The 16671-nt window shown below is 34.0% G+C and overlaps 2 protein-coding genes across 2 annotated transcripts in view; both read left to right on the forward strand.

Moving 5' to 3' along the window:
• The first annotated feature begins 666 nt into the window (after positions 1-666).
• LOC149410330 (scoloptoxin SSD552-like) lies at positions 667-10000 on the forward strand. Its single transcript, XM_089648631.1, has 6 exons — positions 667-912; positions 4239-4360; positions 5323-5410; positions 6422-6567; positions 7307-7407; positions 8368-10000. Exons 1-6 carry the CDS (start codon positions 828-830, stop codon positions 8474-8476), a joined length of 651 nt encoding a protein of 216 aa, XP_089504757.1. The 5' UTR covers positions 667-827; the 3' UTR covers positions 8477-10000.
• Positions 10001-15066: 5066 nt separating this feature from the next.
• Cbp53E (Calbindin 53E) overlaps positions 15067-16671 on the forward strand; it is a 354004-nt gene continuing 352399 nt past the window's right edge. Inside the window, exons 1-2 of the mRNA XM_089649021.1 lie at positions 15067-15131; positions 15466-15542. The gene's annotated coding sequence lies outside the window, so the exon portion shown is untranslated. The remainder of the gene's footprint in view (positions 15132-15465; positions 15543-16671) is intronic.

Consider the following 16671-nt stretch of genomic DNA (forward strand, 5'->3'; position numbering starts at 1 on the left):
TAATCGGATTACCAACAATTTGAAGAGAATCTTAATAAATTAGCAATACTCGTTTTTCTATGATATATGCATTGCATGTTTACAGCTTGCTTCAAACTAGATTTTAGTACGAGTTTTCAAATAACTGTACAAATTTTCGAATATTCTTATTTGAACAACGGATACATTTGTCTCATTAAAAAAAAACGGCGGTTTCGCAGTGACGCGAGGACATTATTGTTGAATGTTAATATAAAAATATTGCTAATTTATTAAAAATCACGTCAAATTATTTTATTTTGCTGTTAAAAATGGGACTGCGGTCCTATGACTAATGAAATGACAGATTCCCTCACAAAGTATCAGTAAAACGCGAATGTGCTATGGAGACGGCGGAACACGTGTTAGTAAAATAACTAATAATGACGAATTTTTCATTTTCATTTTTCTTCGTGTGAGTATATAAATATGCACCAATATATATATTCCCAAGTTAGTGTTGTTCGGTGTATACTATACTTATATTGTGCAACCTATATTTATGCATTTAAAATGAAATGTCTTATCAGTGAAGTAGTTAAAACTAAATTCTTTCAAAATCTAATGACCTTGTTTACATCTTGTTATCATTATTTATCAAAACAAAGGGATATGTATACAACCTAATTTGTCAACCTAAACAAACAAGCCCTTTTAATACCCATCTGTATTTACATGGAAATTACAAGATCCGCTCATATGTTTTTCAGGAGGTATAAATACAGAAGAAATAGCAGTTAATTTTATCAGTTAGTACTGAAGTTACAGCTATAAGGTTCAGAGTTAATCAAGAGAAGACATTCATAAACATGAAGATTTTTTGTTTGGTTTTGGCCATTTTTTGCTTGATTGTGTGTACACAAGCACAATGGCCTAATAATAACACATTGTTAAGTAAGTTTATCTTTTTTTATTATGGTATGCATTAAGATTGAATTGATGATAAATGTAAGTATGTTTAAAGACATGTTGTTTGAAGGAGAGAATGTGCAATACAAAATGAATGATGAATACTTGGAGCAGGTGGATGAGTTTCTGTTTTTGGGAAGTATGTTTACGAGAGATGGAAAAGCTGATGATATCGTAAGAAGGGTAAATGTAGGACACTCTATTAATGGAGGATTGAACGCGGTTGGCACTAACACAAAAATGTCAAAATAAGCGAAGCTAGCAGTCCACAATGGAGTGCTGGTACCTACACTGCTGTGTGGCAGTGAGGCATGGCATTGACAGAGGAAGGATGAAAGAATAATTAATGATTATTTTTTCGGAATAACTTATTGAGTAAAACCTCAAATTATAATATTTAAATATTGAAGACAATATTAGTGATTTTTAAACGCAAATCTGAAACAGAAAAATCAGAAAAGGAAACGGGCACATCTGGGACTCGAACCCAGGACCCTTGTCTTTCCGGGACAATGCTCTACCAACTGCGCTAATGGGACCCTATCCTCATCGGTCACTTTTAACTGTATCGTACTTCGAATAAGAACTACCAACGTTGTCTTCATTTTTTCACCGCACATTTTTATTGGCTATAAAATAAAAATGTGCGGTGAAAAAATGAAGACAACGTTGGTAGTTCTTATTCGAAGTATGATACAGTTAAAAGTGACCGATGAGGATAGGGTCCCATTAGCGCAGTTGGTAGAGCATTGTCCCGGAAAGACAAGGGTCCTGGGTTCGAGTCCCAGATGTGCCCGTTTCCTTTTCTGATTTTTCTGTTTCAGATTTGCGTTTAAAAATCACTAATATTGTCTTCAATATTTGAATAATTAATGCTTTATAAGTGAAATATCTGAGAGATAATACCATATGTGATCGTGTGAAACATGTGGAAATTCGAAAAGAATGCAAAGAAGATTAAGAAAGGGACGCTTAGATTGTTTGGGCATGTAGAGCGAAGAAGTTGATCTAAATTTGAACCCTCGCCATCCGCAACCATAGTCAAGACTTAGAACTAAAGATGTATACAAAATTTTCAAGGGTGAAATATTTCTGAAGCCTCTGGAGTTTCGAAGAATGAACGTTGTCATTCCCTTTTTGTTATTTGTGTTTATGTGAGATATAAAGTTTATTTTTAGAGTCGAAAATGATGCCCAGGTCATTAATTTCTTTGACAGAGGTAAAGGTTGAGTTTTTAATTCATATGAATATATAATTGGTTGACTTATTTTGTAAAATCTTATAATATCTCAATCTGTTGAAACAATGGCCCAGAAAACCCTTAAAGAATTATTCAACCATATTTTATACATTGTGAGACAAGCAGTAGTATATAAAATGTAAAAAAAAAAACTTTTGTGTGTTCAATGTATTAAGGTGATGCACTACGTCTTGTAATATTTTAAATTGAGCCGCTATCAATAACAACCCTTACGTAGATGGCGATAAGGTTTAAATTCCCGCTTAACACCATCCACCTGTTTTGATTTATGCAAGAAAAAAACATGGCCAAAAAGTGCCTTTTATTTTATTTTCTGGATGTTCAGGCATAAATATTTAAATTTTTTTCGATCATTTTATAAATAACTTAATTTCTTACATTATACAATAAAATCATAACCGAAAATGGTTTCGTAAGTAGGAGATTATGAACTTTAAAGCAGTTTTCATAGACCTTTACATTATTTTGTTCTGGGCTTATAAAAAGATTTATCTAAAAAATACTCGATAATTTCAAAGGCCAAGATGTATTCTACTCGCAGTATTTAATTAAAGCATCTTGAAACATTTCTAGGCGACCAAATTTTCAAACCAAAAACACATGATTTTGCATTACTACGTATGGCATCGCCTTAATTACATTATTCTTGGAAAACTTGTATTCCCTTTCGCATTGTTATGGTTACGTAGGTTCGAGTGCACTATAAAAATACAGCGCAGAAAACATGGGGCATGAAATGCAGTAAACGTGTCAGGCACAATTTACTCGTGCGCATAGAAACATCTGCTATTAGGTTATTGTGTACTTCCGTAAAATCATGAACAGGCATTTCAATATATTTCTCTATCCCATGGAAAAGGAGCATATGCAATATGCGATGCTACGTGAATGTATGTACGTACTCCATATGCAGGAACGTGCTGGGACGTAATTACACAGTTGTACAACGTTATGAAGTGAAAATCACGTGGGATAAACCCAATATATTTTGCTGAAATTGGGCCAACGTCACTTCGGCAGTTGAATCGCTAACAAAAAACATTATTATCTACGAGAGCGCTTAGTAAGGGATTCCTTGTTTTCAACATCTTAGAAAACGAAACGAAAAATTAATTTTTAGGTACCTAAATATTTTTTAAAGTTAATATCTGGAACTATACTTAATCCACTTATTTTGAAAGAGGTTACCTTATATATTGCCCAACAACTACACTCGTGGGATATCCTATGCACTTTTTATGCTCCGAAAGTGGGGATTTCCGCTCATCAGAACCAGTCGATTGATATTTTCTTTATTTATTCCTTAATGCGATGCACTACGTCGTGTAATATTTTAAATTGAGCCGCTATCAATAACAACCCTTACGTAGATAGCGATAAAGTTTAAATTCCCGCTTAACACCATCCGCCTGTTTTGATTTATGCAAGAAAAAAAACATGGCCAAAAAGTGCCTTTTATTTTATTTTGTGGATGTTCAGGCATAAATATTTAAATTTTTATCGATCATTTTGTAAATAACTTAATTTTCCACATTATAAAATAAAATCATAACCGAAAATGGGTTCGCAAGTAGGAGATTTTGAACTTTAAAACAGTTTTCATAGGCCTTTACATAATTTTTTTCTGGGCTTATAAAAAGACTTATCTAAAAAAGACTCGATTATTTCAAAGGCCAAGATGTATTCTACTCGCAGTATTTAATTAAAGCATTTGAAACATTTCTAGGCGACCAAATTTTCAAACCAAACACATGATTTTGCATTACTGCGTATGGCATCGCCTTAAGAAAATTTAAATCAGAATTTTCTAACACCTCGTTTCGCTAATATATAATCTGTTAATTATTTTCATCCTTTTCTTTTATTTTGAATTTGCTCTAGGAAGGTATCAATACTTTTTTCCTTCCTTTTATTCTTTGTATTTGTTGTCCCTTGTTATTTCAATTTTCAATGCCCGTTGGTAACTCGCCTGGATCTTATTTATAATACAAATGATTTTTAATTATTATAGTATATACCTAATTATTGTGTATTTTGTTTATAATCAAAGCCAGTGGAAACGTGTCCTGTGCCGATAAGAAACTGATTGTGGACCATCACAATGATCTTCGCAGAAAAGTTGCCAATGGGACCCTGCCTGGTCAACCTAAAGCCTCCAACATGAATAAATTGGTAAGGCTTGAACACTACCTTCGTTATTTTATTGTTTATCATCAACGGGCGCCGAGGAGTCAAGGAACCAAGGCGCTGATAATACCTAACACTTAATGCAGCGCCGTTTTTTACTAACGCCAGGCATAGTTTTGGATCAGGGCTAGCAATGATTATCAGCACCATTTCACAGCTTTCTTTGCAGATTGATTTCAGCGTTTGACACGGCAACGAATCATTTGAACTGATACGGTTTATATCAAACTTGAGATTGGTCCCGGCATTCTTTAGTCCCGGTGTTTGACACGGTAATGAAACATTTGAACTGATGAGGTTTATTTCGATCTCGCGATTGGTCCCGGCATTCTGTAGTCTCGGGTTTTGACACGGTAACGGAACATATGAACTCGAGATTGGTCCCGGCATTCTACAGTTCCGTCGTTTGACATGGTAACAGAACATTTAAACTGATGAGGTTTATATTGAACTCGAGATTAGACCCGGCATTCTATAGTCCGGGCATTTGAAACGGTAACGGAACATTTGAACTTGAGTTTGGTCTCGGAATTCTATAGTTCCGTTGTTTGACATGGTAACAGAACATTTAAACTTATAAGGTTTATATCAATCTCGCGATTGGTCCCGGAATTCTATAGTCCCGTTATTTGACACGGTTACGGAACATTTGAACTGATGAGGTTTATATAGAACTCGAAATTGGTGCCAGAATCCTATAGTCCCAGCGTTTGACACGGTTATGCAACATTTGAACTGATACGGTTTATATCGATCTCGAGATTGTTCCCGGTTATTTGACAAAACCCTCCGTGATCTAGAAGGTATTGGTTTGACATGGTCACGGAACATTTTAACTGACACAGTTTTCATCGAACTGGAGATTTTTTCCTGCGTTTTACATGCCAACGGAATCCTTATACTTATTGTAAATTACAAATGAAAATTATGAACTTTGTGTATTACAGGTATGGGATGACGCTTTGGAGGATCTCGCACAGAATTGGGCAGACAAGATGTCCTTCAAGCACAGCCCTGGCTCTATCAGGAAAGATCGTAAGGACTTATTACTTACATTTAAAATCAACAATTAATATTAACGTGTTAGCTCGTTTACTTATACAGATATAAAAGCACAAAATGACGTCATCTAACTTAAGGGCCTACGGACAGATCAGATTTGGTCGTCGCGTGTCGGATTAAAGATGTGGAAAGGAATCGAAAAATAAGCTTGGCTTAAGGCCCCGTAGTAAGAGTTCAAAGATGGTTTGAAAGCGAGCTAATATTAAAAAAACGATAGTAATTATGCGAAAATGGTGAAAATATTTAATAAAACACGACTCGTTTGAAATAGAGCAAAAACCCCTCGACAGATGCTTTAGTTGCATTTAAAGATACACTGTGAATTTTTTCATGCCTATAACATATTAAATAACAGAACAAAACGTGTTTTTTATAATTTTCAGAGCTTACTTTGCGAGTTTTTTCCATCGAGGAAATTTCATATAATTACCGTTTCGGCATAACAAATTAAAAAATAGTAAAATCTTCCAAAATAACATACATTTCTCTTGGAACTTAAAAATTTACAGAATTAACGAGAAACTTAAGGTAAAAATTGGGTATACGGGGGCTTCAAAAAAGGCCGGTCTGACTCTAAATTTAAGTGTTTCTTTTGTTAGGTTAGGTTGTTAGAATGTGTTTGTGTGTTTTGTTGATTTGACTCTGATATTGTGAATATTAACTCTAAATTTTGTTATGTTGGGGTGTTTCACTAAAACATAACTTTAACATTGTCATTGACTGGACAATCAGCGCCATTTTGTTTTCAAATATTTGAAAGATCCCTATTTAAGCGCCCATTCTAGGTTCGTTCTAGCTTACTGTCAAAGCTTGATTATCTGACAAGTATAATAATACTCCGAGTTGTGTTTTTCTAATCAATGTTTAACGGGGACCTTTCAAATGATATATACCTACTATTATTTAATGACAATGGCACTCAATCTTATTATTTATCTTTTATAATCATTGAATTTTGACAATGCGTTTGTTTTTATTTGACAGCTCGCTGGTCTGCGCTAGGTGAGTGTATCGTGTACAGTACGGATCCTAAGTTCAGCTGGACCAGCGGCATCAACTACTGGTACAATGAACATAAAAAATTTACATACGGACCCCTCACGCAGGTTCTCCAGGGTCACTACACGCAGGTATGTACTCGTTCACGGTTAGCACGATGGCTGGGAATCATTTTGCTTGCTTCGTCAAATAAAACAGACTGCACTAATGGACAAACCCATGTACAAAACAAAAACGAATGACATAGATAGATGACAGACAAACACACGAACAGAAAAAAAACGACAGACACACATACAAAACAACGTACGTACAGCAGACAAACAGACAAACAAAAACAAATCGACTTAAAAGCAGACAGACCCTTTAAAAACTCCTCACACGCCATCCACAAAGATGACAGTGGAGTTGTTGTAAAAAGACAAAATAAACAAATAAAGAAACTCTAGCCAATTTTATAAGGTAATCAAAAGCAGATAAATTGTGGTTGCATAATTATTATATCATATTATATTTTGTCACTCAATTTGTTTAAGCTGTTGACAGGTTTCGGAAGAATTTTTCTGATTTTTTTCGTAAGAACCAGAGTTAAACTACAACAAACAATCATTCCTTAGTTACGAACATTGATTATTATATTTATATGAGACATGTAGCGAAAAAATAGGTTACACATACCTCCAACTGACCTCCAAGCTTCCAATGCTCTAACCAAACTTACTGAATCCGGTCTACGCACAACACTTTTCGCGTTCAAAAAGTGAAAAACGTTTCGACTAGATATTAGTACGTAGTAGCACCTCTAAATGCCTCAGGCTATAAGTTTTTTTACAACAGTTGTTACCTATAATGTTATTATTTTTCTTCCAGCTTGTTTGGGCAGAGACACAATATGTCGGATGCGGTCAGGTCTTGTTCAATAAACCCGATGGGAAGCCCTACAAATTATACGTCTGCGTTTATGGACCCTGGTAAAAAAAATTAAATACTAAATTAACATAGTTTTAATTTTCAACTTTTTGTAACCCCCTGGAGAGAACCCGTAAGGGCATAGAATAAATTTTCTTTTAATAATGACTATTTAAGATACATTTCTCACAATGTGTTAATAGAAGTTTTTTATAATCCCAGTTCTTCCAATGGCTGTTTCTGTTCTGAGGCGGACGTTAGTTGTTGCATTGCTGTTATACTCACGCTGTCATGGTGACTTTTATAATTTCCCATTTTCGTTTTTACTTAGCTATATTTTTATATTATTATATTTCAAATTGTTTATCTCCATGAAACTTTCGCGCGCATCTCATATTCACAATTTTAATAAATCTTCATGATAACTTTTGCCGTATTTTGAAGATGTTTTTTTTTAAATTGTTACTCTCATGTATATCTTAAACTAAAGTGTTCAAAAGTGAGTCCGTTATTGGGATTTTTTCGTGTTTATCAGACCAGTATTTTAATGGAAGGTGTTTATGGAACAAGTAACATTGATCCAATTGATGCCGGTATACAACTGATCAGCCGGGAGACACGCCAAACATCGTTGACAAATATTTTCAGTTTTGGGTTCCGTTTTGCGGATCTTGCGCTCAAAAGTTCGATTAATGTGCTGTGGAATGACTTGCCTGCTTCTATGTTTCCTCCCTCCTATGAAATGGGTTAATTCTTGTATCCCCTTAAAAAGATTCTTTTCATAATATCCTTGGAAACGAGCCCCTGACCCGTCAGGTGAAAATATAATAAAAAATCAATTTCCTATCCTGCGCGGAGGAACTAATAAACTTGAAACCAATTTCGATTTTTTTTATAATAGATGTTTTTCCCTGTACACTTTTGATAAAATATGCGCAAATCGTAGTAAGTTCGTCGGAATGGGTTTTTTTCTGTAAAATGTACTGCATGATTAAAGACTTTTTTGTTTATTTATTTCACAGTGGAAACTACTTCAACGTCGTCCCATACGAAGTAGGGGATGGATGTGAAGATCTGTGCTGTGGTAAACAACCTTGTGACAAACCGCTCGGAGACAGATGCAGCAAGTAATCTGGTACCACGCGACAAGCCAGTTTCAAAACCATGTATGCCTCCATGCGACTAAATTAAGCAACCCTGTGAAAACCATTAGCAGTAAAACGTATCATTTAGACTGGTACAATGCGAAGACCTTGTGGCATGCCAGTACTAGTTGTCCACCATGCGACCAACTGGCCTTTTTGGAATTATGATCTGAATTCAATCAGTATTTTTATTGAATTTTATGTATTTTATTAATAATCAGTTTCAATAAACACAATTGGAACTCCTGAAAACATCACTTTTAGCGGGAAAATCTAGCCATTTTTAAGCAAAAAGTTTCCTATTCAATAAAAACACATTGACATTCAGTTTTGTTCGCAATTCGATTCTACAATAAAGTTCCGTAAATTCCTGGGAAAATGCGGATTTTCACGTCTGTGTTTTCTAAAATGTTAGGCGTTCAAAATCAACTCCAATCACTGCCAATAAAAAAAAATCAGGTGTTTTTCAAGCGAATAAAAAGTTTAAAACGGGTTGTTTAAAACTCTCAACAAAGGAGTCTTTTTATAGAAAACGATTCTTTTCAGTTTTCTCTATTTAATGTTACTAAAGATAATCGGTTAGTAGCGGTGTGGACCAATGCGTTAGATTCCCACCGCTTCAATCCTCTGCTAGCCACTAAGTCCTCCACCATCGCACAAGCAAATTTTCAGCCATAATAAATACCGTTAGATCATAAACGGAAAAAAAGTTATGAAACATTTTCATGGTGAGACTGTTTCATTTACAAGAAATTGTTTAAGTTTGCCAAAAATGTCCTAGCAATGGACAAATGAAAGTATTATTTTGTATACAAAAGGATTTTTTTTATCCTACCTATTTATTATGTTTTTTTCATTTTCTTATCTAACAAGTATAACATTTTTTATCTTCTTATTTTATCTCTCTTAATTTATTAATATTGTTCAGTTATCTTATTCTATTCTCCTTACCTTGCCATCTCTTAATTAATATTATCTTATATCACAACAAATCCAGTGGGGTATCAAAAGCTTGCGGGTTTCTGGGCAATGCTAATGGTCCCTTTCGTAGACAGTTGACCATCTGAAGCTGCAATAACTTTTGAACCGTGAGTTCTGGCACCGTGAAATTCGCACGCTTTTTTATTAATAAAATTACTAAGCCAATGCAACTGATTTATTTCAGCAAGCAAAGTATTTTCACAATGAGCTACGGAGCCTTGAAATATCTATATTTGACTTCATATTGTTTGCCCTTCTTACCATTTTTTTTTCTGAAATAGCAACAACTTACAAACAGTGAGTTCTGGCATCGTGAAATTTGCACAGTTCATTATTTACAAATCGGAATCATGTGCTGTGTGCAAATATTTTTAAAGCCAAATCTCGGGCGAAGCCGGGAGTAAAGATAATAATTCGTTTACACCGTTTTATTATTACAAATTACCGAATGCGCCATATTTTCACTAAGTATTATTATAATTTATTATATTTCTAAAAATCTTTTTCATGTTTTTATTAATAATTATAACATTAGCCATTAGAAAAATGTTTGTTTACGTGTATTAAATAAATAAATAAAATGATTTACAAAAAAACTTAGCGGGATCTATTTTTGGTTTCCATTCCTTCATCATGAAAAATACATGAAATTACCTGCCTGAAAATTGTCATTTGAACTTTCAATGAAAACACGAAAGCGTTAATAATGTATTTTGAAACAACTTCAACCGATGTCAGAAGTTGAAAATAACTTCCATACATTGTAAATTGACGCTTTATTTAGTGAATTTTCAATACTTTTAAAATAAAAAATGTGGTGATCTTCCGTGCTGATCATCCATATTTCTTCATGTGGGTACTCCGTTACTATTCGTTTTTATTCAGGTAGCTACAATTATTGATATAATGGACAATATAAGAGCTTTCTATTGAAGAGAGGACGAGTTACAACAGACATGCCTTTTTATACGTCTCGGTAATGCTGTCTCACTCAGATATGCCTGTCTCTTTCATACCGACAGACATACGTTCACCACAGAAAACTTATTCATAGGTATCGCCACTAGAGTTCAGCATGTTTCAAAATGTAATTTTACGATTTCAGAAAAGAAAATATACATAAAAAACAATAAAAAGTAATAAAAAACAATCTGAAATCTGTTTTAATACTCTAATAGTCTCATCTATATCTATTTTTTGTGTTGTGGATCAGTTTTATTATGTGGTAAAACAGTTTTATTACGTAGCAAAAAAGTTTTATTATGTAGTGAAACAGTTTTATCATGTAGTGACACAGTTTTGTTATGCGTTGATAGAGTTTTATTATGTAGCGAAAAAGTTTTATTATGTAGTGAAACAGTTTTATTATGTAGTGAAACAGTTTAATTATGCAGTGAAACAGTTTTATTATGTAGTGAAACAGTTTTATCATGTAGTGACACAGTTTTGTTATGCGTTGATAGAGTTTTATTATGTAGCGAAAAAGTTTTATTATGTAGTGAAACAGTTTTATTATGTAGTGAAACAGTTTAATTATGCAGTGAAACAGTTTTATTATGTAGTGACACAGTTTTATTATGCGTTGATAGAGTTTTATTATGTATTGAAACTGTTTTATTACGTAGTGAACAGATTTATTACTCAGTGAAATGGCTTTATTATGCAGTGAAATAGTTTTATTATACAATGAAACAGTTTTATTATGTAGTAAAACAGTTTTATTATGTAGTAAAACAGTTTTATTATGTAGTGAAACAGTTTTGATTTTTCGGTACGTTCCTAAGTTTCGAACGGCACGACCTGCTTCATCCATCTCCATCATGTCATTTAATTTTAGAAAAAATGGGTGTTTACGCGTTAATGCCACCAAAGAATGCATTGTCATCGATAACGAGTCAATCTGATGATTTTCAGCCTGAATGGATGTCGGGAAGTGGGTTAATTTTCACATCCAAGATTTTCACTTCGCGAAAACAAAAATGAAATTCAAAAAGGCGTATTCAAAAAGAATTGTATAGCTTGTTGAATATTCAAATTCGATGATTGCATAGACTTGTTGTCTTTTTATTGCCAATAATTCTAAGTAGGCGTAAGCAAGACAAATGGTTGTTTTTCACGGACTAACTGTAATTTGTGACAAAGAATTGAGTTTTTAAACGAAAAAAAGTATTTATTTATGTATGTACGGGCGCAAACAAATAATTTGTCTTAATATTGTAAAGCAATAGCTTGCAAAAAGCGTATTTTAATAAAATAACGCCATCTGTGAACACGTAGAATATAACGAGCGTCGCGTTTAACCTATAGAGTAAATGTAATAGTTGAACGCGAGGAGAAATATGTTTAGGTGTACTGACATCGGACACAGAAAATTAATGAATCTTGTCGGGGCAATCGGCCTATAAAAAGAGATGTTGTTTTTCCAGATTTTATTGTGTTTGCTGAGGTGTTTAGGATATTTTGAATTATTATTTTTTTAAATGTGAGACCGACAAAAGTGTAAAACTGCTCCCAACCATCTGGAGCTAATGAGACTATGGCATCTCCAATCGGGGTATGTTGTGAAGCTGAAGGTAGCGGAGAGAGGAAGAAGATAGAGGAGGGTGGAGATCTATTAGATTATTATTATTATTATTATTAGATCAAATTTTGATATTACACAAATTAATCAAAGATAATTTACTTACTAATCAAGAGCTTCACCCCTCGACCACGGAGGACGTCAGCGGTTTTTTGTTAGCGGTTACCAGGTTCCTGGTAGGTACTGTAGCACACAGTGGCGTGCACAGAATTTTTAATTAGGGTAGGCAGTCAGAAAAAGAACAAATTAATTGAAATTAAAAAACTGACTTAATAAGTTTTCGCGAAGAATGGATAAGCTGCTTTCCTTAGCCGATGTTTGAATAACTGAATAACCGCTTTATTTATGCATATTAAAAGCAAATTACTGGATAAAAAAATCTATGGAAGCTAACTCAATGTGATTAGTAAATTGTACTATAGGGTTTTCCAATAAGAGGTGTTATTTTGATATTCAATCGTAAAAGATCAATGGTTTTGTTGCTTGTGTGGTACGTAGCGCCGTTTTGTTGAAATTAAACGTTATCCAGATCAATACTATCCAATTCCAGCCATAAAAAAACATTAATCATCTTTCGATAGCGATCCATTCACCGTAACTGTTGCTCCAGCCTCATTTTCAAAAAAGTAAGGTCCAATGAGTCCTCCGGACCATAAACCGCAACAAACAGCCACACGTTGAAGATAGAGAGGCTTTTCAACAATAACTCTTGGGTTTTCCGAGCCTCAGATGCGACAATTTTGCTTGTTGACGAAGCCACCGAGGTGGAAATGGGCCTCATCACTCAAGATGATTTGCATTTGATTCACTCAAGTGAATTTTAATAATTTAAATGCGTTGTTGAAGCGTGTATCGTTCCATTTTTATTAATGGCATAGTTTCTACTTGTCAAATGTCAAAAAATGACAGCTTCAAAAGTAACATCTACCGAAATAGTGGGCTATTCAAAATAACACATCTTATTGGAAAACCCTATATTTGATAAAGCTACCAACAGATGGCACTAATTGCTTCGTTTGTGATTTGTACTGAAAGGCACGACCTTTTTCGACACTAATACAAACGAGTTTTAATTTGAATGCGCATTGCACACACATGTCAATTTTCGTGTGGAATGTGCATCATTTTGCATACTTAGTTTCTAATTTTGGACATGTAGTAGGGCGATTGGTGCCACGATTTGTAGCTAGAACTTTGCGCGTATTTTGAAAGTGATTGATTTCATCCAATAATAAATATAATTTTTTAAATATTTAAATTTGAGTCAAGTAGGGTTGGCAGTGTTTATGTGGTATGAACGTCTCTGGTGGCGAAGAGTTACTCTGATCCCCAAAGATGATAAAACCCCTTCTCAGGGCATATATGTCACATAACTGTTTTTTTTTGTCGACTACGTGAGAGATTAAGTTAGGTTTAAGGTTTTGTAGAGTTACTGTCAGGGCCTAGCGTAGAACCTAGAACCTAAATCTTAGGGCCTAGGGTTTAGGGCGTCAGAGGCGTAGCAGCGTAGAAGCCACGATTACAATTATATTAATAATAATATTCCAGCCTGAGAGCGAGAACGTATTATATCAGACCACACCCTATGGGTGGTATCAGACCACGCCGACGCGGATCAGGGTTGCACAAACCTCTACTGAACAAAGAAACTCACAGACAGGTTCTGCAGATCGGTCGCAATTATTCTTCACTTTGTTTTCATAACTGAAGTCTTCGGCGTTGCACGAGCTTTACGTAGAGCTTTTCAAAATCAGATGTAGACAGTTATTTTCCTCTTATTTTGAACGTCAGGTACAAAATTTCATGAAAAGGCATCAAAATTCTGCAATGGTGGAAAAAGGTGAGACGTTTTTCGAAATCTTGTGTAGACCTCTTGTGACCATCATATTTTTTTGAAGGCCTAAATTTCACCGATCTCGGAATGAAACTGATTAATTTAGATTTGGCAAAAAACAAAGCCCCCGATTCCGGGAAACTTTTTTTATGTATTTTAAATATTAACTAGACACAGGATAAACCGTTTTCCTCAGGGTATTTGTCAGTTCTGGGGATGCTGCTCGAGGGGTGATGAAATAGTTTCTATTGATGAATGAAGGTGTTGACAATACTTGGACTAAAATCTAGTTAACGTATTGCACATCTAACATTGATTTGGAAGAAAACTGTTAAAATATGCGAAAAGTCTGTACCGATTCGGAAGAAAATCGTGGAAAATATGCTGGAAATCCATACGCATTTCGAAGAAAAATGTTGAAACATGCGCAAAAACTGTACCGATTCCGAAAAAAATCATGGAAGATATGCTGGAAATCAATACGCATTTCAAAGAAAACTGTTGAAAAATGCAAGAAATCTGTATCGATGCGGAAGAAAACCGTTGAAAGATGCGGGAAATCTATACGCATTTGGAAGAAATCTGTTAAGAGATGCCGGAAATCTGTATCGTTTTGGATAAAAATCGTTAAAAGATGCGGGAAATCTATTTGCATTTCGAAGAAAACTGTTTCAGGATGCGGAAAATCTGTATCGATTCGGAAGAAAACTGTTGAAAGATGCGGGAAATCTATATGCATCTGGAAGAAACTGTTGAAAGATGCTGGACATCTATACCGATTTGGAAGAAAATTTTTGGAAGATGTGGGAAATCTGTACCGATTTGGATGAAAACTCTGGAAAGAAATGAGAAATATATACAAATTTTAAAGAAAACCTATGTCACAATTTAATAAAGACTCTTCGACTCCTAGGCTCAGACAAGTAAATAAAATGATTCTTGTTCCTAATTGCAAAAAATACCGCTATCTGTTGACGCTTCAAAATCACGGGTTCAAGATTATATCATCTAAAATCAATTAGAACTAAAAATGAATTCTGAGCACAATATAAGAGAATGTATTAAAAAGCATTGCGTAAATGTATCTTTGTGACAACCCTATCACCGTATCAGGCAGCCGGCAGCCGGTAGGGGGGGGCGGCCTGCTTGTCCTAGGGAACTCTGCTCCATTCATTCGAGGGTCTGACTTCGCAGCGAGCGGTCGCGTCTCTAACCCAATAAACTCCCTACCATCAAGCCTTACAGGTTGGGAAAATACATCGCGAAATAATACACCATACAAAAAAACACCAAAAAAAAATTCACAAAAAAATCGTAATTTTTTTTTTTTTTTAATATATTTTTCAGTTGAAAAACGCAACAGATATTTGTAAATTATCATTAAAGTATTAATAAGGAATAATTTCTTTGTTTGTCTGTTATCAGCTTGTTGCGTTATTATTTCAGTTGTGCTGGAATTCTCTTATATTTTTTTCATGCATTTTTTGTTTGATATAATTTTTTTTCGTGGTATTTTTGTATGTTGAATTGTTTTTTTGAAAAATGTGGTAGTTTTATTGTAAAGTTTTGGTTGTTTCAGTTAAAAATAATAGATCTTTGATCGAATTAAATAAAAGTGCGTCGAACAAAGAGATCGCAGATTTTCTTCCTAAAAAGGTAGGTCACTAAATTTTAAATTAGGTCGATATAGATTTTTGAGTCGGATCATGTCAAGAATCAGAATAACAGATAATATATGCATTCATGTGATTGAAGCAAGCAGTGTACTCAAAGACAGTACTTACTCCTCCGGGATGGTTAGTTTTTTGCATTACGCAGCCGATTTAGACAAACATTGTAATTCTAAACACTTTAATAAAACTTTCGCAAGTTTGAATTTTAGATTAGCTTTATTTTGATTTGTGCAGCATTATCACGATTTTTGATGAGTTCTGAAAACTGGTGAGATTTAAGTAAAAATCCTTTGCAAGTTTTGGTTTGAGATAAGTTTTCAAGTTTTTCTTGCTATTTTAGATGGACTCAGACGAAAATAAGATTTTCGACGAGAATGGTAATTCTTTGACAGATTTAAATAAATCAGTAAAAAAAAATGAAAAAATACAATATCTTTACCAAGGTGTGGTTTTAATTAATTTTGGTGGTTTTTGAAGTTTTTTTATAACATGTATAAATAACACGGAAAAATAATGACACATGTTTAAATGCAATTATTTTTGACGCAAAAAAAAGATACTTCTATTATGAATGAAAAGAAAGTATGTAACGAAAATCATTTACTTATATTATTACAAATTATACAATCAGCATTGAAAAAGAGAAAAAAATTCAATACCAATACACACCCATTCTTCAAAGATGTCAAACTTAGAAATTGTTATTAGATCGATATCCGGTTACGCCCAGTGGTGCGGGCTTCCAAATATTTCCGGAAACCCTTTGTTCAAAATTTTCTATTTCCGGAAAATTTTCACCAAAACGTCATATATTCTTATCAGATTGAGTCAGATTGTAACAAATTACACGAACCATTGGAATAATTGGAAATGTTTTTGATTGTACGGCAATTTTTGTTGTTACGGAAATTGGAATGACACCGATAATTTATTATAATTACAACACATCAATTAAATCGGAAAACGGTCAAATAGCAATTAAATTGATTACATAATACCATTTATAGAAGGCTGTACTTAACAACCCTTCACAAAACGGTCAAATTTATTTAAATGTTTGGCGAAATCTGAGATTTTATTGAAGATCGAAAGTGTAAATTGCCAACAAATCT

The sequence above is a fragment of the Hesperophylax consimilis genome, chromosome 28, assembly GCF_061612785.1.
Source record: "Hesperophylax consimilis isolate HC1 chromosome 28, BYU_Hcon_1.0, whole genome shotgun sequence".
Lineage (NCBI taxonomy): Eukaryota > Metazoa > Arthropoda > Insecta > Trichoptera > Limnephilidae > Hesperophylax > Hesperophylax consimilis.